The sequence below is a fragment of the Xenopus laevis genome, chromosome 3S (assembly GCF_017654675.1).
Source record: "Xenopus laevis strain J_2021 chromosome 3S, Xenopus_laevis_v10.1, whole genome shotgun sequence".
Taxonomy (NCBI): domain Eukaryota; kingdom Metazoa; phylum Chordata; class Amphibia; order Anura; family Pipidae; genus Xenopus; species Xenopus laevis.
This window is the reverse complement of record NC_054376.1, coordinates 94,513,145-94,541,131: the sequence shown is the minus strand read 5'-3', so window position 1 is coordinate 94,541,131 and position 27,987 is coordinate 94,513,145. Positions and strand designations below refer to the sequence as shown.

The window sequence follows — 27,987 nt, the reverse complement described above, 5'->3', positions numbered from 1 at the left end:
TGTTTTGCTTCCAATATGGATTGAATTATATTTTTGTTGGAATTAAGTACAAGATACTGTTTTATTATAACAGAGAAAAAAGAAGTCATTTTTAAAAATGTGAAAGAATTATTTGATTGAAATGCAGGCTATGGGAGATGGTCACCCCGTAATTCTGAGCTTTCTGGGTTTCCAGATAATGGATACCATACCTGTATAATCTTTGAAGAATCATTTTGTAATGGGCATGCAAATCCAGTGAATGCCAGGTTATTCTGCAAGTGTAATTATTTTGGGATACCAGTGGTACCAGTGTATTTAGACATGATTGTGTATACCTGTATGAGGACATAGTAAAAATAAAAATAAATCTGCACAGATTCATCCCCTTTATTGTGAATGTGTGGGACCAAAGAAAGGTCTAGGACAGGTGCACACCCAGGGCCAGAACTAGGGTTAGGCAGAAGAGGCATGTGCCTAGGGTGCAATGTTATTAGGGTGCTGGGCACGTTGTGCTGCTGCCTGCCCTCCCTTAGTTTGACTAGGAATCTACTCGTCTTCTCTTAAAGGAAATAACCTTGGAGAAGTAGAGGAAAAGCTGAATTTGATTGTGTTAGACCCCATACTATAACATACATGTACATACATTGTATTCATACAGTATATTTTTTATTATCTTATGAAGACTTTCCACTTCTCTGTTTAACCTTTTGAAAAGACTGTACTGGTTTATGGAAACAGTTTAAGGCATTTTGTATAATCATCTAAGAATTTCCTTTCATAAGGCCTTTCATTGTATTCAATATAACAGCCGCACAAATGAGGTGTGTCATGCTCACTGTCCCAATATCATTAAAGGAGAAGCAAACCCAAAAGTTAAAAAAACCCTATCCCCCTACCCTACATAGACCCCCCTCCCCCCCAGCCTAAGTGTTACCCCAGGCAAATGCCCCCAAGTCTTTACTTACCCCTCGGTACCCATTCTGTCCAGCAGAGTTCACGGGCACCATCTTCTTCGGAGTGAGACCGGCGGAGCAGCGCATGTGCAGTTGGAGCATTTTTCTGTTTCGTGACAGATGTGCATGCGCCAAAATTCACGAAAATTGCAAAAGCGCCGGTCTCATTCCGAAGACTACTGAAGCGGCTGAAGATGTCGCCCGTGAACTCCGCTGCCTGAATCTGCACCAAGGGATAAGTAAAATGTTGGGGGCAATTGCCTGGGGTAACACTTAGACTGGAGGGAGGACGGTCTATGTAGGTTAGGGGGGTAGGAGTTTTTTAACTTTTGGGTCTGCTTCTCCTTTAAACACTTTCAACTGTGCTCTAACCGTTATGTACTTTCCAGTATTTATACAATAATTTAATTGTGAACATTACTAATGTTTGCATTACTTTTTTTGCATTTTTACCTTATATTTACACTTCAATAATCACAAAGCCTATAACAGTGCCAAGAAAGTCTAAAAAACAGTCCGAAAAAGGCTGAAAGCAATGTCTGCCAAAGCTATTCCAGCAGTAGTTTTAGCAATTAGACAGCGCCGCTAGTGCAGCCTAAGATATTTTTGCATGGCAGATACAGAGAAATACCATTTGACAACCCAAACAAATTACAGCAGTATGATTAACACAAAAAATAGAAATAATTTTGAAAGACAACAGCTTTGAGCTACAGTACTTAAAGATAAAAAGCAGACATTCTGTCAAACAGATGCGAAGAAAAACTTAGATTTGAATTAAAAACTGAAAAACATCAAGTATTATTGACAAGAATATTAAAGCACTGTAATAAATTAGCATGTTTTGTCTTTTTTAAACTGGTCAATTTTCTCTGCATGAAAAGTGAAATTTGCAGTGTTTGAAGTCATCAATTGTTGGACATAAAGTATGCTTACCCATTCACCAATGGAAAACAGCAAAAAAAAATGTGCATATATAATGCGGTTTTCTAATATTTTACAATGCATATAAAAGGATTAAACGTGACATCAACTCAAATCAGGAAATAATTTGTATAATGCTAAATTTATGGAATATAATGATAGCAATATAGCAACACAGAGGCATAACTAAGGGGCTTCCATGCAAAAAAAATAATATTTCAAGTACCCCGCAATACCCCCTCACCCTCACCTGGCTGGCCACGCCATGCTATCTTAGACTTTGCATCCTTTAAGGGTTCTCAATATTTTTATCCCCGTGAGCCACATTTAAATGTAAAAAGATTTGGGGAGCAACACAAACATAAAAAAGTCCCTTGGGGTACCAAATAAGGGCTGTGATTTGCCATTTGGCAGCCCCTATGTTGACTGGCAGCCTACAGGATGCTCTGCTTGGCACTATACTTAGTTTTTATGCAATTAAAACTCGCCCTCCAGGCCTGGAATGCAAAAATAAGCACCTGTTTTGAGGACAACATCCAATGGGTTGGAGAGCAACATGCTGCTCACGAGCTACTGGTTGGGGATCACTGCTCTATAGTTACACTGCTGTCTATACATTTTGAAACTGTGGAAAGCCAAAATGGATTTCCATGTACAGGTATGGGACCTGTTATCCAGAATGCTTGGGACCTGGGGGTATCCAGGTAAGGTATCTTTCCATATCTTCATACCTTAAATTTACTAGAAAATCATGTTACATAGTTACATAGTTATATAGTTACATAGTTAAATTGGGATGAAAAAAGACAAAGTCCATCAAGTTCAACCCCACTCCCTACTTTCACATAAATTATATATAAATATATATCTATATATATATATATATATATATATATATATATATCTCTATCTATCTATCTATCTATATATATATATATATATCTATATCTATCTATCTATCTATCTATATATATATATATATATATATATATATATATATATATATATATATATATAGATACAGTATATATATATATATATATATATATATATATAGATATAGATATATATATATATATATAAATTATATGTAAATATTACATAAACCCAATAGGCTGGTTTTACTTCCAATACGTATTAATTATATCTTAGTTTGGCTCATTTACAAGTACTGTTTTATTATTACAGTGAAAAAGGAAATCATTTTTAAAAATGTGGATTATTTTGATAAAATGAAGTCTATGGGAGACAGCCTTAACATATTTCAGAGCTTTCTGGATAATGGGTTTCTGGATAACGCACCCCATACCTGTATACCCATTCTATTTTTATTCTCATAAGTCTCTTGTAGTGCTGCAAGTTTTATGCAGAAATAAATACAGCCTTTCGCATAAAGCTACTAGTGTGAGTCAAATGTACACAGAGAGACTAGCCTTTACCAGGTTACAAGGTACATACAATGGAAACCCATTAATTCTAGAAGATACTTCTGATGTAGAGTAGTTAATTTTACCTAAAAGCTCTATTTATATAACTGTACATTCAGAGAAATCAAAGATTTGCATTTTATATAACTCTGGTATATTTTGCTTCTGTCATTTCATAGGAAATATAATTAGATCTTTGCTATCAATGGTCTGGTTTTTAACTTGCAAGAGGGCTATTTATCTTCTAATTAGCAAGTGCATCTGTACAGTTTTTTTCTCATGTTGTTTTATTGTATTTTAATTGAGTCGCTTTAAGATTCAGAGCCAACCTTTTCACACAGATGAGAATTCCATGTCAGTGCCCGTCATTATGCTAATTTAGATTACCAGCAAATGGTTTTTTGTCTGTCTATGTCTATGGATAGCCATACATCGATTCCTTGTGGTTTGGCTCACACTGCATCTAATGAAGATGTTACATGCCAGCCCGTGTCCCTCTAGATCTTGTTGAACTACAATTTCCATCCGCATCTGCCTGAGCTGCAAACAGATCTGGTATGCAATACAAAAGACAAAACAACAACCTGACTTTAAATGGAATATATTCTATGGCTGTATGCCAGACTCCTGCCTACTAGACCTTCTTTTAAAATGAAAATGAATAACCAAAAGTGGTGTGCTTTTTTAGGGGTGTATAAATAATTACAAACACTTCTGCTGGGCTGAATTCATTTTTGTGACTTGAAGATAAATGTAAAAATAGCAAAACAGGCAAGCTTTTTTTCTACCTTTACACGCTGATTAATGGGAGCCATTGCCGTACCTGTGGCAGTGCAGAATTTAGCTGTCGCTGGAGCGAGTCTCTATCATAGATAACATCCTGTAGTCTTTGCTGAGCAAGTCCAAGGCTTTCCTGTGTTTCACGCAGTGTGTCCAGCAGGCGATCCCTCTCATCCAGCATGTTCACCATCAACTGTTCAAAATGCGAATCCGAGTCAGAGCCACTGCTTTGGGACCCCCTTTGGCTCATGGGGGTGTCCTCGTTTATCGTCGGCATTACTTCACACATCATTTCTACAAGTAGAACAAAAAAATAGATACAATAGGATCATTACAAATATCATATAATTGAAACAGAATGTGTCATTACAAGTGATCTATTTGTCAACAATTAAAGGATAGGATACCTGTAAGTTAATCCATTCCAGGGACAGATCACGTTTCAAGACCTTGCACCTCATGGAAAACTGACCCTCGCAAACATTCCCGCCAGCTGACATTGACTTGCATAAAACCCATCTGCACCTTCTAAATGGCTCCCACTTTTGGTGTCAAGGAAGAGGACTGGGACACTAAAATCACTATATATGAAGAGGTGCATTGTGTTCTCACCTAGGCAGGGCTGAGTTGAATGGATGGATAGAGGCACCAAATATAAACACACCAAGTAGTGTCAGTTAATTCTGTTGTACTTCAGTTCCTGGTATTCTGTCCAGATTTGTGGGAAGGCCACAAAGGCCACAGCCTTGAGAGGCACAATTTTATGGGAGGCATGCGGCATACTTTTCAACCTCATCTTCTCCCTAATTGCTACACATACTGAGGACTTCACATGGGAACATTTGACAAAGTCCCAGCATCGATGGTGTGGAAAGTGTATATGCACTTGAGACAGGGCCAGGGGAGTAGGCAGACACTGGCATGTTAACTATTTGTGGGTCAGCACCTTTCCTATCCTCCCAGGAAGATTCTGCTGGTCTAGTGTAGTTTGGTTGACCTGGCGGAATTAAGAAAAGTCATTACTCCCGTACAATTTACTGCAGGAGAGGTACCATTTCTGAATCATGACTTGCACATGGGCATGGTGGGGAGTGATGTCCTGTTTTAATTTCACAGTATATTAAAGTCAATGGTTGTTTTTCACAGTGACCACGCAATTTTTTTTCACAGCGATTTATTTGCAAAATACATTGGAGTCGATGGCCATTGTTTTCACTGCGATATGTGTGAAAAATGTCACACATCACTAATGGTGAGTGAACAGCAAGCCCAGGACTGGCAATCTGTGGATTCTGGCAAATGCCAGAGGGGTTACTGTAAATTGCCATAGACAGTGACTATTTATTGGGCTGGAGGGGGGCTGATTGGGCCTCTGTGTACTTGGAATGCCAGGGCCTATTGTAAATCCCAGTCCAGACCTGGTGAACAGACAGGAAAGAATCTGTGCTGCCAATGCATAGTCCACATTCCAAACTCCACTTCAAAGTCAGCTGCCAAAAAAGATTGCTGTCATCAATTGATAGGATCTATCTATTTTGCATGCCCCATGTTTCAGTTGCACTTGTTCAGCATGTGATAGTGCTGAAGCAAAGATCCTATGCCTGGCCTGGGGCCTGGTGAGGGAGCAACTGTGTCAATACCATTTAGTTTCCATGATATAAGTATGCATGCTCCTATCCCACTTGACCTTAAGTACAGCCATTGACAAAACAATATGTCTTATACTCCATTTGTGGCTTTTTACTTTATATTTACTTAGCCTCTGACTTACTGTCTTTACAAATACTAAGGCTTCTTGCAGCAGTCTGGTTGCCAATTTTTTTCTGAAAATATATGATTTTTGTTGCACTTGTATACTTGAAGGCCCTGGTTCACTGTCCCTTTAAACTGTTCTTGAGAAATTGCTGCTTCGTTATCTGCTTAGCTGTGCAGTGGCTGATATGTATAGCTTCCAGTGAGGTCTTTATTACAGCTGTAAAGGGAAAGACAGCATCTCCTATGAGTTTTCTGCACATAACATGTGCATGCCAAAGGACTCACATATTGACTTGCTTTTGCCTGAATGTCCCTTAAAGGGATACTGTCATGGGAAAAAAACATTTTTTTCAAAATGAATCAGTTAATAGTGCTGCTCCAGCAGAATTCTGCACTGAAATACATTTCTCAAAAGAGCAAACAGATTTTTTTTATATTCAATTTTGAAATCTGACATGGGGCTAGACATATTGTCAATTTCCCAGCTGCCCCAAGTCATGTGACTTGTGCTCTGATAAACTTCAATCACTCTTTACTGCTGTACTGCAAGTTGGAGTGATATCACCCCCTCCCTTTTCCCCCCAGCAGCCAAACAAAAGAACAATGGGGAGGGAACCAGATAACAGCTCCCTAACACAAGATAACAGCTGCCTGGTAGATCTAAGAACAGCAGTCAATAGTAAAAACCCATGTCCCACTGAGACACATTCAGTTACATTGAGAAGGAAAAACAGCAGCCTGCCAGAAAGCATTTCTCTCCTAAAGTGCAGGCACAAGTCACATGACCAGGGGCAGCTGGGAAATTGACAAAATGTCTAGCCCCATGTCAGATTTTAAAATTGAATATAAAAAAAATCTGTTTGCTCTTTTGAGAAATGGATTTTAGTTGAGAATTCTGCTGGAGCAGCACTATTAACTGATGTGTTTAGAAAAAAAACATGTTTTCTGATGACAGGATCCCTTTAAGCTGGCCGTAGATCATGCGGTGCAATTTCCCGACCTGCCACTAACTATTACTAGTACAATAAAGTAGTAAAAAAACAGATCAGACAATGTTCTGCCCTGACAGCAATCATACGAAAGTTTATGTCCGACAAAAGCTGGTGACAGTTTCCCATTGATATCGTCAGATCGGCAATACATGCAGAGATATTATCGGCATCCGACAGAAATGTTCTAACCTGTCGACATCACACGGAAAATGTTGGGACATTCCACACACGGCCTGAAAATCAAATCTTTGCATCTATGGACAGCTTAAGTCTATATTTTAGGATACACTGTTAATTGCTGTTTATTTCCTGCTATTTATGGAGCACCGACTAGCATTTCACACAGAGCTTTACAGAGATTCAACATTCACATCAGGGACACCACTCCCTGCTCAGGCCAGGGGAATAGGTATCCCAGGATTTCACTTTGGAAATCTGGTAACCGCACTGTAAATAGAATTGTATAAACAGTCAAACAAGACAGGCTTGAATAAATAACCTGACAATGATTTACACTAACAAACAAAGCTCATAAAATGACTATACAGTATCAAGATCAGTAGTAAGCGATGTTTATATGAATACAGAAATTGTCAGAGAAAATAGAAAATGAAAATGAATCAAAAGCTAAAGCTAACAGTATATGCCAGGGTTACTTTGGACTTTGCCGAAATACGTCCTTATGCTTTAGATAAAAAAAAACAAAGTGAACTGTCTCCTTTTTGTCTATGTACCCCCAAATGATCTACACGTATGGGATCTAGATTGGTTGGGACTTATTTCCCAAGTAAAGTCCCAAAAGAAGCCAATTTGAACATGGGAGATGAAATGACTAGAGTGATTTAAAACTAAAAAAAAATCACTGTGGGGCAGAATAAGTCAATTGCATAAAGAACTTGATATTTAATACAATTTTCCAACAACAGTACTAGGCATTGTGTGTCTGCAGCTTTTCCCTGTAATCACTTTACAAATTCGATTGCCTTTTATCCTGTAATTACCAACAGATTTAGTAATGGGTCTTACATAGACCAGGCAATTTTAGAACAGTCCAGCCTCTGCTTGTTCAGCTTTACATGTGGAAAATTGGTGATAGTAGATGTGTTTACATATGTAATGCTATATTGGCCTACAATGTATAACTTGTTTTTGTTGAAAAAATACAACTCTCTGCTGCATCAGTTAACTAGATGGGACTTCTTCTTAAACACGAAACAAAAGGTTTATTGAAGCATGCTATAGGGATAGTACTGATAGGATAACCAAGGTACTGTAGATTCAACAAAAATCAATCTAAGATTTGGCAGGCAGGGTTAAAGATACACCTTGAGAACTACCAGCTAGTGGTCTGGATCCCCTCCAACAGAAATATTCAGGGAGTAAATACTAGCCTGAATACCTTTTCAAACTGTGGTTCCTTCGCTTTAAGCCCAGTATTGGCTAGTGAAAGGAACCTCCAGCTATAAATCCTATGATGGTGCACCCTTAGCTCATTTTCAGTCCCAACCCTTCTTTCACAGGAAAAAAAACTAATTATTTCACCTGTTCACTGGCTGTTTATATTGCTTTAGTGCTAAGTCACCACTTTATCTGGAGCTTGACGGTTTTACTAATGTGTATGTAATAAGTAGATGCAAAATTGAAAGAAATGCCAAGTTTTGCCTGTAAGCAATGCACTGGCTATTATAGCTATTAGTGTTACTTTTGAAAGAAATGGTTACTAATTGTTGAACAACTGCAAATGTATTTCCTTTTTATAGAATGGGCAGATAAAAAGATTAAAAAGGAAAGAGCTAGAAGATTTTAACTGGATGATACCTAATGTAAAGAAGGACAACTGGTAACAAGGTAGTTAAAGGGATCCTGTCATGGGAAAACATGTTTTTTTCAAAACGCATCAGTTAATAGTGCTACTCCAGTAGAATTCTGCACTGAAATTCATTTTTCAAAAGTGCAAACAGATTTTGTTATATTCAGTTTTGAAATCTGACATGGGGCTAGAAATATTGTCAAATTCCTAGCTGCCTCCAGTCATGTGACTTGTGCTCTGATAAACTTCAATCACTCTTTACTGCTGTACTGCAGGTTGGAGTGATATCACCCCCCTCCCTCCCCCCCCAGCAGCCAAACAAAAGAACAATGGGAAGGTAACCAGATAACAGCTCCCTAACACAAGATAACAGCTCCCTGGAAGATCTAAGAACAGCACTCAATAGTAAAAGCCAAGTCCCACTGAGACGCATTCAGTTACATTAAGTAGGAGAAATAACAGCCTGCCAGAAAGTAATTCCATCCTAAAGTGCAGGCACAAGTCACATGACTGGGGCAGCTGGGAAACTGACAAAATGTCTAGCCCCATGTCAGATTTCAAAATTGAATATAAAAAATCTGTTTGCTCTTTTGAGAAATGGATTTCAGTGCAGAATTCTGCTGGAGCAGCACTATTAACTGATGTGTTTTGTAAAAAAAACATGTTTTTCCATGACAGGATCCCTTAAATCCATGGTGAGATTGATGCTGTTATTGGTAGTTTAATCTTCCATACACCTTACTTAACCCTATAGCATTTCCGAGGTTCATGCTAACATGTATAATTCTAAACACGTATGTATCATGGTGCTATGCATGAAAACTCCAGTTACAGTTAATTTGATGTAGATGTACCATGAATATTATTGTATGTGACACTGGTTTTGATGCATGTTTACATGCTAAAAAAAAACTGAACAAAAAGTAAATGCCACACATTTTGTTACATTGAATATCAAAACATGTCTCCTCACCAAGGCTGAGGCATGGCACCCCTAAACTCTAAAAAGGTGCAAAAAAAATCATAAATTAAACAATCATGTTTGCTTTAATTTTTCTTTATTAAGTAAACCAATAAAAGGTAATTTTTGGCTGGTTCCCATACAAGTAAATACTTTGTGTACAGTATAACCCTCCAGTCCTTGTAAATTAGTGTTAACACCTTTAGTACTGTGTTATTGTGAAGTTTGAAGATAAGCATTCATAAGTTTACATGCACTGCAGCCAACAGGCTATGATAGCTAGAACAGGTGATACCACTAGCAGAACCATTAATAATCACATAGATACATTAGCCAGGATAAAGAAGTCCATATGAATAATTATCTATAGACTAATTTCACGAATTTAATTGCTGGCTGTGAATCGTGCAAAGTCGCCGCAAATTCGTGCCTGGCAAATAAATTTGCCCATCACTTTTTATAATCATCGTTAAAAGGGATGAAAAGGATGCTGTACACCCAAGACTATGAAAGATCTAGATTAAAGTTCCATACCTTTGCCTACTCTTCCAGGTCCCAGCGGGTTTGATTAAATTACCCAGCAATATAATATAGGTTCAGAGCTACATGCATTATTGCAGAAACAATAATGTGCATGGTGTCCTAGTAGTGGATAACACCAGAGGCATACGTAAAGTAGCTCAGGGCTAACTCAGTAACTGAAACCAATATAACAGAACATCACATCATGTATATAAAAACTTGGCTTTATTCTTTATGGGTTTTTCTTTCCTTTTAAACATTTGCAGGCTTATTAATATTTGGTTATTAATAAGAAATTAGTTATCTAGTTTGCCGATGTTCTGGAACCACAGAGAAGACAGTTAACTATCTTCTTTCATTTAGTGTACTTCATTAGAATAATGTCTTCCGTTTGACTCTCATTTACATTTTCCTTTGACTTAAAGTGAAGTTGACTTGCCTGCGAAGAACTTGCTCAGCTCTAATTAAGGCTATCATTTTTGTGCATCACTGAAATAGAGTTTAAAGCAGTACACTTTGCAATATGCTTTCGATCTCAATAGATCTGCAAGTGCTAATGTAGCATGTTCTAGGTTATACTTTTCTGCTCTCCTAATGGGTGTAGCCCATGAGTTGTTAAGTGCCGTGTTGGTAATTTCCCCCTTATATATTGTAAAGCAACTGTGTCAGTAAATGCATAACAGCTACATTTTTTCTGTTCCTTTCTTGTAACTTCATGTTTCAGCATGATTGCAACATGAATGCGTCTTATTACAGTGTATCTGCTCCTACATAGACTGTGTATTATCAAAGGAGCTTCCATATATTATGGCACACTTAATCCCTAGTGCAATGACACCACTAACTGTCCAGTTTCTACTGGTGTTTTACATTTGTTCTTAGCTTGCTTGTTCTTAGTGCTTTTCCACAACAATTCCACAATTTTTATAGAGTTTATAAAAAAGCCTATGATTTTATAACGGGTTTAAACTGCATGGATTTCAACTTCTACAGTCTCTGAACATCCTTAATTTGTAAATTCTTAAAAATAAATTCCAAAAAAACACTTCAAACTAACCTTGTGTACACTTTACATTGGCAGTCGTTTAATATGGTGGCAAGCTGGCTGCTTGTACGTGTAATTTTTGGGGTAATTAGCAATGATAGGCAGGTTCAGCAGAGAATCAGGAGCAAAACACAGGGACACAACATCTTCAGCCAAATAGAGGTTTATTTTAAAAGGCTTTTCCCAACATAAATTCATAGGAATACGGTTCATTATCTTTCGGCATCATGCATTTAAACGTTTCCTCCTCTCTGGGGTTCTCACCATTTGAGAGCGACTCCTGCACTCAGGTATATTAAGGCTTCTCATTCACTGACTGATGACAGCACCACACCTCCCTCAGCATACAGAAGTGTCCACCGGCCTCTCACCCTCCTCCAGCACAAGGGGGGAATCAGGGACACTAAGGTGTAATCCCACACTTATTTTATCTGCAGCCTTATCAGGCAGCTACCTCTAGCTGAGCAGCTACAAAATCCTAAATGGGATGGCACTCGGATCGCATCATTTTCCGAAGTTGCGCGAATTTGCCTTACTACAAGAACAATTTCGTCATGATCCAACGCGCTGCGACAAAATGCCTGTGACAAATCGCATGCAACGTAAATAAGGTGAGAGATAGAAATGTCAGATGAAGTCGCAGCATTGATGCAACGAGACTGTCGGATGCAGATGCTGCACGCTGCGTCTGCATGCGACAGTCGTGTCACGTCGGATCAACGGTACGACTTCATCTGACATTTCTATCTCTTACCTCATTTTCGATGCATGCGATTTGTCACATGCGTTTTGTCGCAAGTGCATCGGATCGCGCCGACAATGTCCGTGTAGTCCTACCCTTATGAGAAAGCAATCTGAGTGCCATCCTGCCGGCAATTCAAATTCTGAAGGGATTTCAGGGAGATTAGTTGCCCGAAGAAGAGGAGATTTGTCGCTGGGCGACTAATCTCCCCGAATCGCTACATGTGCCACCACCCTTAGATGCCAAATAGGCCCTGGCATTTCAAGTACACAGAGAAAACAGCCCCATGAAATAATCAGTGCTGATGGCATCTTACAGCAGCCCCTTTGGCATTTACCAGAATTTACAGACTTCAAGTCTGGGTCCTAAACCCTATGTCATCCAGTTGTGGATCACAGGCCTTTTATGGCTTATAGTAGTGTGATCAATCTTATGGAATTTGCTGAATGGCATTATAACATGGCAACATATAGTAGTTCATATTAGGTTATTCTCCTGCCTGGAAGGATGTCTGCATTGTAAAGCATTTTTTTTATTCGTCACAGTAGAAAATCATTTAGCTGCTAGAATCAGCAAGCATTAAGTTATGTGCAGATCTTTGTCTCCAAAGTTGTAATTTCTGGCAAATTTACAGCACTTGCTTTGAGATGAAAACTGCTGTGTTCTGGGACAATAATATTTTTATTCCTGTCATCATATTGTGACTTTCAAACAGTGGGAAAGTATCCATTATGTGTGTACAGAAAAGACCAATAACTTAGAAGGGAGTGAAGCTGCAATAAATATGTGTGCACTTTCATAGATTGCACATAATAAAAACATTCAATCAGGACATGATAGATGGACTCACATTGTATTACAATGCAGTTGAAACATATAGATATGGCTTAAAACAACATACTGTATGACCATTTCAGTCGAACAAGCTGACAGCTCTCCCCAAGAGCAATATTATTTTAATCAAACTGCTATTGCTGAATTTCCTTGCAATACTAAATACATGAATTGCGATGGACCAAATGGTACAATTTGTAAGGTTGGCTGGGAGTCTTTTACTTGTCACAGCAATTGTGTAAATTGCCATACAGTTTTTTCTGTCACCTGACAGACTCTAGTATACACCATCATTCAATCAGACTTGAGCAGTGTATGCAATCCTGTAACCTAGTCTGCAACGAGAAGCATTTTTCTTCTTTTAAAAGTTTGGAAGTAACACAGAAATGCATCTAAGTAGCATTACAGGTTTTTGGAAGGCCCTCCCGCAAATATAGACTACTGAGAGGACTGTGTACAGCAATCCCAGCCCACCTACTCCCCACTGGCTCACTCAGATGCCTTGTTGTGCCCTCCCTTCCTGGAGTCCCTGCTCAAAGGCAGGTGAGTGGCTGGAGACAGAGGGATTCTTTAAAACTATATCGGAAGTGGACCCCGAGGTCCAAGCCTGTAAACAGACCTCATGGAAATATTCTAGTGCTTATCAGAAAATTTTTATGACATTGGCCAGTTTTGCTAGATTGTTTCTCATTCAATAGATATGAACATATGACCTGAAGCAACTAGAAAGTGTATGAGTACTTTATTTATGTTTAAAAATATGTTGGACCAAACAGATCTTTTGATAGACAATGGAACCAAGAGGCTAAATATAGTCTAAGGTTACCACTGTGCATTATTATTATTATTAACATGTATTTATATAGGTGAGGAAGGCCCTGTGCAAAATGAGCTTACAATCTAAAGGGAGTGGGCAATATCAGAATTAAGTGGGTGAGAGATGTAGTACTGTATGTGGTATTGCATTTGGTAGTTAAGCAGAGTGAGGGTAGATTTCGCTAAATAAGTGCGTTTTAAGAGATTTTTTGAAATCAGAAAGGTTGAAAGTCGGACAGACCGTGGGAGAAAATTCCAGAGGAGGGGTGCAGCACTTGCAAAGTCTTGAATGCGAGCATTTGAGGAGGCAATGAGAGAAGAGTTGAGGTATGTAGTAAGCAGTTGGGTGAGTATATACTCTAGAGATGAGATGGGGCAGAGTTATTAAATGCTTTGAATGTCAGGGTCATTAATTTGAATTTTATCCTGAAAGGTAGCAGAAGCCAGTGTAGGGATTGGCAGAGTGGCATGGCAGAGGAGGAGCGGTTGCTGAGGTGTATGAGCCTTGCAGCAGTGTTCATTATGTACTGGAGAGGTGACAGTCTCTGGCGTGGAAGGCCAATTAAAGGACTGTTACAGTAGTCTAGACGTGATGTGACGAGAGAATGAATAAGAATTTTTGCAGCATCTTGGGTGATAAATGATCATATTTTGGATATGTTCCTTAGGTGGAAGTGACATGATTAAACAAGTGACTGGATATAAGAAGTGAAGGACAGGGCAGAATCTATGATTACCCCAAGGCACTGGGCCTGGGGAGACGGGGTGATAGTGGAATTGTTAGCTATGATAGATACTTCCGGGATGTTAATTAGTTGGAGAAAAGAGAACCATTTTCCATGTTAGAGAGGTTTAATTTAAGGTAACGTTGCAACAGCCAAGTAGCGATAGCGGACAGGCAGGAGGAGACCAGAGTTAGGAGTTCTGGATTTAGATCAGTAGAGGAGAGATAGATCTGAGTACCATCAGCATAGAGGTGGAAGTGGAAACCAGTGCGAGTTGATTAGTTTGATGAGGGAGGAAGTATAGAGGAAGAATAATAAGGGGCCCAGGACAGAGCCTTGAGTAACCCCAACAGAAAGTGGTAGGGGAGAGATGCTAATCCATTGTAGGAGACACTTAAGGAATGATTAGACAGGTAAGAAGAGATCCAGGACAGGGCAGTGTAGTAGTTAAACTGTTGCCCAGTAGTAATCTAAGACAACATTTTTCCATATTCCATATTCCATACTGACACCCATATACTGTAACCTTCACTGTCTGTGCCAGGTTTCCTATTGGGTAAGCCTAATTCCAGCATTGGTAAGAAGGGAAAAAAGCTGTCAGGAAGGATTTTTACTGAAAAAAAGAAGGAAACCCCAGGCCTTTTTTTTGCAATTTAAACCTATCCATCTGTGGTCTTTGATAAATGAAGTTATTTACATTTTTGGGAGCTGGGGTTTTGCTATCAAGTAATGATGATAAGAATAATAATAGCAAGGCAATGCTTAATGTAGACATACATATCAAGCTTGATAGCAGAACTCTGCAATTATGTGTACAGTTGGACTGACTTTTTATGAGATGTGCACTAGTGATGCCAGAGCTGGCACTCCAAGAGATTTATTAAGCATCTCCCTGCTGATTTGCATCAGTACTTTGACAGAGTAATTAGATTATCCATTCCAAGCGCCACAGTCTCTTCGACCCATAACTAAATCTTTCCTGACCCTGTAAGAGTGCATGCCTGTGCCTGAGTTTGGTTATGTATACAACATTTTGCCTAAAGCTTTTCATCTGTTGTATAATGATTAGTCAGCACACAATTATTTGCTTTATAGTAAAAGATGTACTTTGATAAAACATACAAAGGAGTGCTAATGGCTGATTATTCTCCATTGCTTTCACAAACTATCAGTAACAGTTCTATATAACTATATAACTATATAACTCTCTACAAGCAGGCCAGAATCATACTGCCTTCCAATCCTTGGGAAAATTCTCACATTGTATTACATTTTTAGTAGGTTATTTCTACTAACAGTAGAAAGTAAAAGTTTGGGGAGCACCGCCCATCAAGCACAGAGGATGGTGTGCAGGGTCAAATAGAGATAGTAATTACAAAGAGAAAAAGAGCTGACCCACAAAACTGCACCCTCCCATCCGTAATCACCAAGACTCCAGTGAAGCAAAAATTAAAGTAAAACTTAACTTTTAATAAATCCTTAAAATCAAGGTCTAGACAGCAACATTAAAAATAAAGGTTAGGTATAGGAGACTGATTGACTCGGCAACACCGGGATCGAGGGGAAATGTGCAAAAAAAGCACTTAGGTCAAAAACAAGTTGTGGTTGGGACACAACAAGTAAGTACTTTGCTAACTAGCCAAGCAATATCTGTCTGATATAGTTAAGGCGCATTTTAGCTTCTGGTTAGGCAGGCGTCTGATAGGGACATAGAATTGGGTGACTGGGTGATTGGATCGGGAGGGGACCTATGTGGGTGAAGGGGTTGGACAAACCAGTGATCTGTGGGTCTGATACTGGCTGAAACTTGTACCTCTGTACATCTGTGCTACAAATGCAACCAAGCGCTCTAAGGCTCCAGGGCTTCCGTTACCCTGGTTCTTACTCCTCTAAACCCCATACCAAGAAGGGAGGGATCCCCAAGTGGGTGAAGGGGTGGTTTGGTGGGGGTCAGCCTTAACTATATCAGACAGATATTGCTTGGCTAGTTAGCTAAGTACTTACTTGTTGTGTCCCAACCACAACTTGTTTTTGACCTAAGTGCTTTTTTTGCACATTTCCCCTCGAACCCGGTGTTGCCGAGTCAATCAGTCTCCTATACCTAACTTTTATTTTTTAATGTTGCTGTCTAGACCTTGATTTTAAGGATTTATTAAAAGTTAAGTTTTACTTTAATTTTTGCTTCACTGGAGTCTTGGTGATTACGGATGGGAGGGTGCAGTTTTGTAGGTCAGCTCTTTTTCTCTTTGTAATTATTTCTACTAACAGATGAATGCTATTCTCCAACGAACAGTGCAAACAATAAGGACAAGCTTAAACACCTTTAAAGGGGAACTCACACAAAAACATAATTTAAGCTTTTTGAAAAGTAAACATAATTTCAAGCAACTTGGCAATATACATCATATAGAAAATATGCAGACTTCTCATGATTTTTTATTGGTTTGGAACAGTTCCCTTATCCTATCCCCCTGTGCATTCCAGAACCTCACTGTCCTCACTGTGACAACCACCTACATTGCTTCAAATGAAAGTTCTTTTCTTCTAATCTGAAGGGGTGGCCTCTGGTGCGGTGATCCACTTTATGGGTAAAAAGGTCCCCTGCTATTTGTCTATAATATAGTTGTAAAGTGTAATCATGTCCCCTCACAAGCGCTTTTTTTCCCAGAGAAAACAACCCCAACCTTGACAGTCTACCCTCATAATTTAAGTCTTCCATCCCACTAACTAGTTCATTTGCACTTAGTCTCTGCACTCTCTCCAGCTTATTTATATCACTCTTAAGGAGTCCAAAACTGCACTGCATACTCCAGGTAAGGCCTTACCATGGGTCTATAAAGAGGCATAATTATGTTTTCATCCCTTGAGTGGTCCAATAAGAATATGTTCCATTTACCACCACTCTTTGTAGTCTATATTTTAGCCAGTTCTCTATCCAGGTACAAATATTATGTTCCAGGCCAACATTCCTTAATTTAACCAGTAACCTTCTATGTGGCACTGTATCAAATGCTTTAGCAAAGTCTAAGTAAATCACATCCACTGCCATCTCAGAATTGAGGCCCCTGCTTACCTTCTCATAAAAAGAAACTAAGTTAGTCTGGCAAAATCTACACATAAAACCATGCTGGCACAAAATCATAGTATTATGATTTGCTATGAAGCCCAGTATCTAATACTTTATTAGTATAGCTTTCCTACCACTGACTTCAGACTAACTGGCCTATAGTCTGTCTGACTGCTTTTCTGAGCTGGCTGACTACTGTTACTTTGTATCAGCCACCAGCTGTCCTCATCCTGCATCCTCCAAACCCCACAATTCCCTGCACACATGATTTCAATAAGAAACGGAACATCATAGTGCAATGCATTGTGGGTTATGTAGTTCCTGCATGCTGTCTGTAAGCTGTGGAGAAGTTGTTACAATTTGTAACATCAGTCTTTTAGTCCCTCCTTCCCTGCCAGGATTTTAAATGATGCAGAAAGAGAAGAACTGATAAACAGCTGGATTGCAGCATAGAAAATGGCATTTATTAATACTTTTTGAAGAAACATGTAACTGTGATGTCTATATTAGGGGTTTCAGTGTTATCAAATTTTGGTTTGGAAGCCGGAGTTCCCTTTTAAGGTTTGTTTTTAAGTTGCTGATTTACCCATGTACAGTGAAACATTTCAAAAAGTGTAGTTAATTTTGGAGAACTAGCTAATAGAAACAGTACTATGTGCTTATAGGATGGCCATGCTAATCCAAATGAATTGCAACAGCCTTATAATATAATCTTGACTCACTTCTCACTGTATGGGATAAAATACAGAAGACACATTTCTGATCTAACCTTTTCAGTATTCATATTGTACTTTCCGTTCCTTGGTATCTACAATGAAATATGCTTCCATGCAGATGTTAAGAACAGTTCAACTTGCCCCAAAGCTTGGGTGAGAAAATCAGGCAAACATCCACTTCTTTTGTGACCATTTGCATGTCTGGTCACTTAGTCTAAGCAAGTTTACAACAGATAAATTAGAATGTTTTAAATTGCTTAGGTTGTTTACTGTTGTCTATAATATGCAACATACAGTCATTGCTTTTTGAGACAACACATTCTACAAATCTTACTGAGAGCTCTCAATACGGCTTGCCCATACATGTTTGAAGAAATGAACATGCACTCCTGAGGCACACGATGTGCATAAAATTCATCCTATAGGACGAAGTAGTTTTAATTCATGGAATAAAATGGAGTTTTAACCACATTGTGGGTGCCTCAGAAGTGTGCTTTCGTTTCTTCAGTTGTCTGCACCTTCACCCCAAGCTACGGGTTCGGGGCATTGCACCTGAACCACTATTTGATATCATTGAGTGCGAATCACACATGTTTTACATAAGAGACGGACCTGGGAATTATGCACCCAGGTCAAGCTGCATAACGGGTGAGCCAAGGCTTAATTTGTCTGCTGACTAATTAATTAAATATATAGAGTTTGGGGCTTTATTATCTGAACCAACAATATTGAATAGTCAGCTTTGTTTCACTTTCTTTGGGATAGAGCTGCATATAACCATTGTTATATTCGACCATACTGTATGTTTACCGAAGATTAAATATAGTTTAATTAATCCTAGGAGTTCCATAGATGGTAAAATCTACAGAACTTGTTCTATGGTACCGTTGTACCAAAGCTTTAGATTTTACACTTCCTGTTTCCTTTCAGTTTCCAGAAACCACTGTAGGGCACAATCATAGACCACCAGTGCTCAAAGGGTTAAATACTGATAAAATACAATTGCCAGGTTCACTGCATCTACCATCATATACAGCATAAGAGTTTAAGCACCTGGGCAGATTCGGGGAGATTTAGTCGACTAATCGCCTCTTCTGCGGGGCAACAATCTCCACAAACTGCCTTCCCCCTGCCTTCCGCCTGCTATAATGAGAAAACGCCAGTGTCAATGCACTCACAGCGCTTCGATTTCCGAAGTCGCCTCATGAGGAAACTTTGGGCAACTTCGGAAATCGAAGCGCCATAATTGCATTGGCGCTGGCGTTTTGTCATTATAGCAGGCGGAAGGCAGGGGGAAGGCAGTTCGGGGAGATTGACGCCCCACAGAAGAGGCGATTAGTCGCCAGGCGACTAAATCTCCAAGAATCTGACCGTGTGCTGGAACCCTTAAGAACTAAATTCAATTTGATTGCATTCCTAGCACACTTGATTACTTGTACAAACCATAAACGTAGTAAACTTTAAAGGACAACTAATCTCTGAAATGTAGTTTTAATAGTTTATATAAAGAAGTTAAGTAGTAAACCTTATGTAATCATTTCTTTAAGCTGCGGTACTTCAGTTATTTACTGAAGTTATTTGCTGTTTTAAGTTCTAGTCTAAAGGTGGCCATACACGATAAGATCTTGCCAAACAAGTGGATCTTTCCCCGATATGACGGCAGGGCAATATAACGTTAATCAGAATGTTTAGCCTTAGGGCCGGACGAACGGATTACAACGAAGAGAGCGGGGCACCGACGGGATAAGGACTACATCAACTAGCTGATGTGGTCCTCGATTGCCGAAAAGAATCAAACCTCCCCGATCGATTTGCAGAGGAGCAAAATATTTAAATATAAACCTTTACTGAAAATGACTCTCTCCACCTAGTGTTCCCAAAACAGGAATGTTAAAAACAGATACAAAGGCTTCTGCAATGATATTATCCATAGTACTGCTATGTCAATCATTATTATCTCACATGCTGAGATTGTAGCACAATGTTTGTTTTCTGTTATTAGGCTGTATTCAAACTTCACAAGTGCAGATATAGTGATATGTTTACAATGTTTGCCTTCAGCAAATCAGCAACAATCAAAAGAAACAAGAGACAGTCAAGTGTAAATAGACGAGATAGAATTAAAGATGGATTCTTACAGCAACAAATTCAATTGGTACAAGATTGGTGAATAACCTTGTACCAATTGGATTTGTTACTGTAAGTATCCATCTTTATGGATGGACTAAAGCTGGACTAAAGCTACCATCATGCTATAACCTTTCATAATATAATGGAAAATGCTGAACCCAATGACATCTAGATGGAGATGGAGTGATGCTACTATGTAAGGTGTGTGATAATAATAATTTAAGACCAGTGACAACACAAATTAAAATAATAAAATATAATTTATGTTATAAAATACAGATATAAATATATCAGAGCTTAGTTTTATGGAGAACTAATAAAAATATGTGCAAATAGATTGACACACACATGCATTCTGATCTGTCTATAAGTTAATTTAAGCAGTCAGTGCTTATTTGAACAGGAAAGAAGATTGTGCTATTTTATCCTGTGGTTATCTAATATACAGCAGTGGGAGCTAGCAACAGGACAATACTGCACAATATTATATGCCTCTTCATGTAGAATAAACCCTTAAAAGGATCACACTTGGTATATTAAAGCCTGCTTCACATGATCAGGTTAAATGTATAATGAATATTTTCCACTGAAAACAGATGCATTGTTTGGGATACTCCTCTTTTACAAGAAGTACAAAGCCATTGTTGTTCTGAACAGTTTCAGGTCCTGTAAATACCAGATTATTCTGCATTATATTATCTCTCTTTCCATCTGTCTGTCAGTTTTTCTGTGAAGCTGTCTTCATTTCTAAAGGTGTTACTTTGAACCCTTCATTATAGGAGTAACTTGCTTTGGGGAAACACTCCAGCAAGGCATGGTGAATTATAAAAAAATGAATAACTATTTACAGACTTATGTGACCTACCCTGAATAGCCCCATTGTGTAATAAGCAACAATACGTTTTTAAAAGCTGCAGAAACATAACTCTATAAAAACAAGTGATAATTTTCTGACATTATCGGATGGTTAGACCATTGCAGGCAGGTCAAGGCCTGATCCAAAGGAAGCTTGGTCCTAATGTTGGAATCCAGAAAGGATAAATGTAAATAAGCTGAAGCAGTGAATGCACAAGATAACAGGACGTCTTGGGTTAGCACAGCAACTGGTTCTGCTGTCTCACAGTGGCAGTTTGGGTATTGCTCTTCATGCAGTCCTACATTTATGTTAAGAGTGCTTAGGGGCAAAGGAATCTTACTATACACAGACTGAAACAATGAAAGAAAATTCAGCTACGCCACTGCCCCCCACAGGGGACTATAAGTAAATCTTTATAGCCAATGGGTATAAGTACCACCAATTCCTCAGTTCTGCACCTTCATGTATCAACGTTGGGCCATATAGAGCTATAGAGCATGGCCTACAGTCCCTCAAAGTCCTAGTAAACTCTTTGGGGGATGCTGAGTGTTTTTAGAACAAAACTACTATGTTAAAAAATATGGAACCTTTCCCAATGAAAATGAATTAGACTACACTTCATAAATAGAAACAGCTTGTATGTGAATGAAAGTCAAGACATGAGAGCACTTGTGTGTGCATGAATGTGATCAACATTATGTCATGCGACTGTTTGTACTAAACGGCCTTAGACAGGGACCATCTTTGTGTACTTACTCTTAGTTTATGATTTATTCTCGCTGGACCAACAGGCTACAGTGGGGATTGTCATATATTCATAAGACATCAAATTAAGTAATAGAAACAGGTCAGACCTAATGGGTTAGTAAACATCTACTTGGACTTACTGTATGTACTGTAGGAACACATACTTATTACACTTGAAAGTCTATCACCCCATGAAATTGTTAAACCCCAAAAATGAAAAAAACATTGCATCAAAAGTAACGCAATTATAATTTAATAGCAGGCAGTTCAGAAAATCTCTCCGATTTATTTCAGAAGAGAAAAATGAACCGATGTGTCATTTTTTTTTTATCAAGCTGTAACCATTGTGTCACACAGAGAAAGTACTGATGATTTTAACATCCCTAAAGTCTACACTGTTCTCTCTGTTTGCACCACACATTGTTCAATTGTCACAGACTTGGGATTTAAGGTTTAATTGTGAGCGTCAGGAAGGCTGTTGTCACATATAACTCATAGCAAAAGTCTAGTAAATGCTTCTGTACATTATTTACTGACCAGTACAGAAACTGAAATATTTTAATCATATTAAATTGGCAATACCTAATGATGATAAGGGACTAATATGCTGCATTGACGAGCACCATACGACCTTGTACTGATGAGGGTTAATATATTTAATATTCTAGGGGCCTATATAGCATCATGTAAAATAAAAGCATAAAAATACAGAACACAACACCACCTGAAAGCTCTGATTCACTGTATAAAATCCATAGTATTTATAAAGCAGTTTATTGATTTTAGCTGCACAGGAAGTCCAATTTCAAATTCTGATGTAAAAGCCGTGGCCCCTTGCAAATTCCTCTGTAAATGCAACATTCAGTACTGCAGAATTATGAACCATTTTTTACTTGCTTTAATAACTGGAATTGTTTTGCCACCTGCACATTCCTACTGGCTTCATTGGGTTATACCAGGTCTGAAGTGGTGTAAAATAATGTTGTAAATTACTGAATTCAAGTGGTGGAAAAGGAAATATTAATTAATATTATGGCTTGCTTTTTTACAGATGTTTTCAGAGCTTGCAATACATGGAACAAAGAGCACATCTATACAAATAGGGCCATAACTATGAGTAAGCAGAAGAGGATTGTACCTCATCTCTATCTCATTTGCCTGTTACTCCTAGTGCAACTTATTTGCCGACCTACACCTAGTGCAATGGTGCAATATCATTGTGCAATTTATTTACGCATTATCTTTCACTGTTTTAATGTCATAAAATCATTTTACATAGCTTAATAAATACACCCCTTAGGATCAGCTCATTGAGTATGACTGGCTATAGCTGTGCCTTACAGAGAAATTCTGAAAAGCAACCATTATCTGCTTCCCAGTTCAGTGAACAAATCTTTGTACCACCAGTTTATAACCAGTGTCATTAAAGTTAGAGTTTAGTGCCCTAAATGTAAATCAGTTACATAACAAAAGTATTATATGATTTAAATGCCCCACATATCATTATTAGAAGACATGAAAAAAAATGCAATAGCATTTTTTTCTACTGTAATATTAAGTACAAGAACTAACTTCTTTAGTTGATAGAGTCTGTGACCCCCCTAACAACCATTTTCTTAGATTGTAACGTTTTGCTGCAGTCAGCCCCTACCCCACAACATGCTCCACGTTCATCAGCACTAGTTACACCTGGCCAGTGTTTCAGCAGCCTAGTCACTAAAATACCAGCCAAGGACAGGCTGGTATTACAAAATTACTGGCTATGAATTTGCCGGTAAATTTGTAAATGCCAGCCCATACCCATCTCTTGCTTCCATGTCTACCCTCTCCACTTTCTGCCCTCTCTACCCCAGCCAAATCACCAAATTTCTAGTTAGCATAATTTGGTTTTTTTAAGCTGTTTTGTTAATGCATAGAATTATTTACTTATAAGAAAGCAAGTAAAGTTGGCCATACATGGGCCAATAAAAGCTGCCAAAAGACCAAGTCAGCAGCTTATCGGCCCGTGTGTAGGGCCCTCCCTCCGATCGCAGCTGCATCTATTAGTTGAAGTGGTCCCGCGATTCCACTGCCCGTGTTGGCTACATTATGATTCGATCGGATCGGATCAGCCCGATATCGCCCACCTCAATGTGGGCATATCGGGAAGAGATCCGCTCATTTGGCAAAATCGCCAAACAAGTGGATCTCTATGTGTATGCATGGGTGCTTCGCCAATGAGGCAAGCTGAGGCTGTCGCCTCAGGCGGCAGTGCCCCACTAGGTACCAGGGGCAGCAAAAATGCTGCTCCTGGTACTTTAAGAGCAGATTTCTGGGGGAGGGGGGGCAGCAGCAACTGATGCTGCCTCAGGTGGCGGAGGGGCCAGGATCGCCCCTGTGTGTATGGCCACCTTAACAATTGTTGAGGTCCTATAGAAGTCAATGGGAGCTGCACTGGTCTCATTAGACTGCTTTCAATGAATTCAGACTTTTAGAGGTTTTCCGATTTTTTTTCTCTAGGCCATTTACATACAATTGAATTTTCAGTTTTACTGTATTTCTAAAAAAGTGCAAAAACCCATGAAAACCTCTCACCACGAAAAGTTGTCGAAGTGCTATAGAGGTCGATGGGAGCTGTGCCGACCCTATTATCTGAAAAGCTCAGATTTTTTTTAAAGTGTTCGTATTTGTTTTCAGATAGTTCAGAGCTCTTTTCAATCTTAATCTATTTATTCTGAATTTTTATGTAATTCAATGACAATGGTGCTTTTAGAGTTTGTGAGTTTAGTCGTGATTTCAAAAACCTCTAAAACAACTAAAATCTGGCATTAAACTTACGCCGCCATGTATTTTATATATGCACTTCTGGTTAAATTCTTTATACACAATGCATGGCTTCCCATAACTCAACGTTTTGGTGACCATAGCAATTGGAAAGAATCACTGTATTTGCTTTGTTTAAGCCACCTCCAAAGTTCAAGAGAAAATCAACACCAGGTAATTATGTGTCTCACATGTCACAACTCCCACAGATCCGTCAGAGAATTTAATGGAAGGCAGAGATGGTTCGTTTACCACACAGACCTTATTTTGCCCTCCAGTTTTGAATATTATTAAGAAACAGCTAGTACTGTGGGTTTATATTTGGGAAGACTTTAAGCTACTTTTTCTTAGGTTACGTTAATCAAACCTTAAATGCTGCAAGGTGTCTGTTAATTGCATGTCATTGCTTTTTTTCTAGTGCTCTATACACTGTATTACTGTTTGGGTAATTGAGTATGTTATTTCTTAATATACTAACACAGAGCCAACTTTATACCTTTTTACCTTTTACCTTTTTTTTTTAATGTAATGCAAGATAAGCAAATGAGTATATGTAAATATCAGCTGTGATGGTTCACGCAGCAAATATATACCATATCTTTGGTATGTCAGAAGAGGGCCCTTCTTCATTTCATCTAATAAAGGTATGCATTGTTTAAATAACTGGAGTCCAAAGGATACAACATAATTGTAGAAGCCAACATTAGGTATATCAACTCTCAAGAAATGAATATTGAGTTTAATATACATGTCAATATATTTCGCCCAAGATCATTTTTTATTTTTTTAACGCTCAGAATTCCTGCTCTGTACTTGATGAATTAGATTTGCTGAGCCATCCTGAAGGACAGAACCTTCCCCTTGCTTATGAGCTGGGATCAGTGGCAGTACTGAGTAGCACCCTTCTGGAAAAAAAAAATCCCCCTTTCTTGAGCACATTAAGTTAGTGGCAGATGAACTCTGCTGGGTCATACAATACACATGAGAAGTGTACCAGTGCCCACGCTGATAGACTGTGGCAGACCTCACACACACTCCCCACACACCACACTTTACTCATCCATTAATGCCATAGTCCCTTAAAGATTATTCTATCACCAGCTCAATATGTTGATTTCTATTCGCGTAGGGACACAAACTACCAGTCGTATTTACATGTTTTTATTATGAACACTATATTATTATTATTATTATTATTATTATATACAGTGTATCATTTTTTTTTTCCAATTCTGGGTGTGCCACTTATGAAATCAGTGTGTCCCTTTAAGCAGCAGACAGGTCAGTGTAATGCTGCAGTTCTAAGAGTCATTGTCACCCTTTTATTCCCCACTCCACCCCGAGTTTCCCTCATATTGTGAACCTGTTATAATGCCTGAACATGTCAGCATGTCTTGCTCCTGTCTCACTTCATTGTGACTTGGGTTACTGTTCCTGACTTATTTGTGCCTGTATCCTATCAATGACTCCCTGCCCTTTTCTTTCGTATTTTTTCCCGTGTTATGAATTGAGCTTGCACAATCTGGAAACTGCATGTTTAGAAGGCAAAGCAATCAATTCTGAAAGAGATCTCCTATTTGATTTAATTGCCTCAGAGATAAGTCCAAGATAGATGCATTAACCAATTGGATGCTGCAGCCTGTGCACAATAATGGGTTGCCCCCCTCATTAAATCCTACTGCTCTATTTATCATACATTTTAGAAGAACACTGGTTGTAGGTGCCGCGCAGTGTAATGCGAGCAGGAATATCCTTGCCATTGTCTCAATTGCATTACATCATGCATATCCCTCCTCCTATTTAACTCCTTGATTTCCAGGGCGCTCTAAGGAAGATGCTAGCAAAATGGACTAATCAAGCACACACAGAGGCATGGACACACAGCAGAAAGCTATCAGATGAAATGAATAAGGATGAACACAGCACTGAGATAGAGAATATATTCCCTGCAGTAGCCCACACGTAAATGTGCAGCACTTGTATGGCAACACCAAGGCATTTGCATGCATAACTGCTAACTTTCCTGCAATATTGGCATGAATATTAACAAATTATCTGCATGATCTCATTAGAAAGAGATTTTTTCAGTACCTAATCTTCTACAATTCTGCTGGCTTCTTCAAGAGATCAATAAAATCAGTCTGCAGTCTCCGCTGGCTCCTGGCATCACACTGAGCACTCCTGGACCATTTCCCCATCAATTCAAGCACAAATCTTGCTCACAATATGCTAAAGTCATAGCACCCTCCAGGCACGAGTCTGTAGCCAGAATCAGCTTGGCACTTCAGCATGTCTGCCTCTCCTGTCAGCACCCAAATGGAAAGGCATCCATGGAAAAAATGGCACATTACAAATTTTGCAATGGGAAGCAGAGCTCGGTTGAAACCATTGTTTAGTGCCGAGGAGGGGAGGTGTCTCTTAAAGACCCAGCATCCTTTGACAGCTGCAGGAAGGGAAGGGAATCTGCAGCAGCCTCTGAAAAGGTTATTCGCATTGATTACAACATTCCAGCTAAGCAATATCTCATAAAAAAATAAATATTTGAATAAAAAAATAACTGACATCTGAACATTTGCTTTTAATATTATATACACACCCACTTATATACAAATAAAAATATATACAGTATGTATACACACACACACCCACACACATATATATGTATATGAATATTTATAAAATTTGTAATAAAACTGCTGCATTAAATTGTCATGCCACAGAAATCAAATCTATTATTAAACAAGCGAATTTATTTAAGTGACTGACTTAATAAGATTTATTATGGGATTATTGACTTCTATAGATAAATACAAAATTTCCAACTAGACATTATATAGTAACCTAGCAGCAGAAGCATTACAATGTACAAGGGCAGATATTAATGCCTATCTTTTTTTTTTTAATTGTGCATTCAATATTTTAGAGAAAAAAATAACAGATGATCCTATCAAGTAAAGGCGAAATAATTTCTGCTTCTTATTCTGAAATAAGATTCAAATGAATGTACTAAAAGAGCAGCAAAAAAAATAAAAAAATCCTAAGCACCCAATTTGCTGAGATAGTTGTGCAACAGCTTAATATTCAGGTTTCAGATGTGGAAAGCAATAAAAGTTCAGCGGAAGCACTGGTGATCGTTCCCTTTGCTGTTGTTGGAGTGGTTTCTACCAGCCCCTAAATAAATTCTGAAGTAATCACGCCTGCTCTTTCACTTACGTGCAGATCCCCCCGGCTGCCTCAGCTACATTTGCCGGTAGGCTTTATGCTCATTTAAATATGCGATGTACAGAAGCGTGTCATGAGTGTAGGATTATATTCTGTATTTAAAGGTTAATGTAACAGCTGCAGCTGGGACTTGCTTGGATCTGCTCGGTTGTTGTAGAACTACAACTCCCAGCACCTCA

General features: G+C 38.7%; 1 protein-coding gene across 4 annotated transcripts in view; it reads right to left on the bottom strand.

Moving 5' to 3' along the window:
* LOC108713186 (liprin-alpha-2) overlaps positions 1–26,998 on the bottom strand; it is a 197,713-nt gene extending 170,715 nt beyond the window's left edge. For 3 of the 4 annotated variants that reach the window (XM_018256032.2, XM_041588643.1, XM_041588644.1), the window contains exons 1-2: positions 26,678–26,994; positions 4,110–4,360 (exon numbers count right to left, since the gene is read on the bottom strand). In XM_018256032.2, the coding sequence (XP_018111521.1) occupies positions 4,110–4,358 (249 nt within the window). In that variant the 5' untranslated portion in view covers positions 4,359–4,360; positions 26,678–26,994. Of the gene's footprint in view, positions 1–4,109; positions 4,361–26,677 lie in introns of all 4 variants that reach the window. The other variant, XM_041588647.1, reaches the window with a different exon arrangement.
* Between the last annotated feature and the right edge of the window lie 989 nt (positions 26,999–27,987).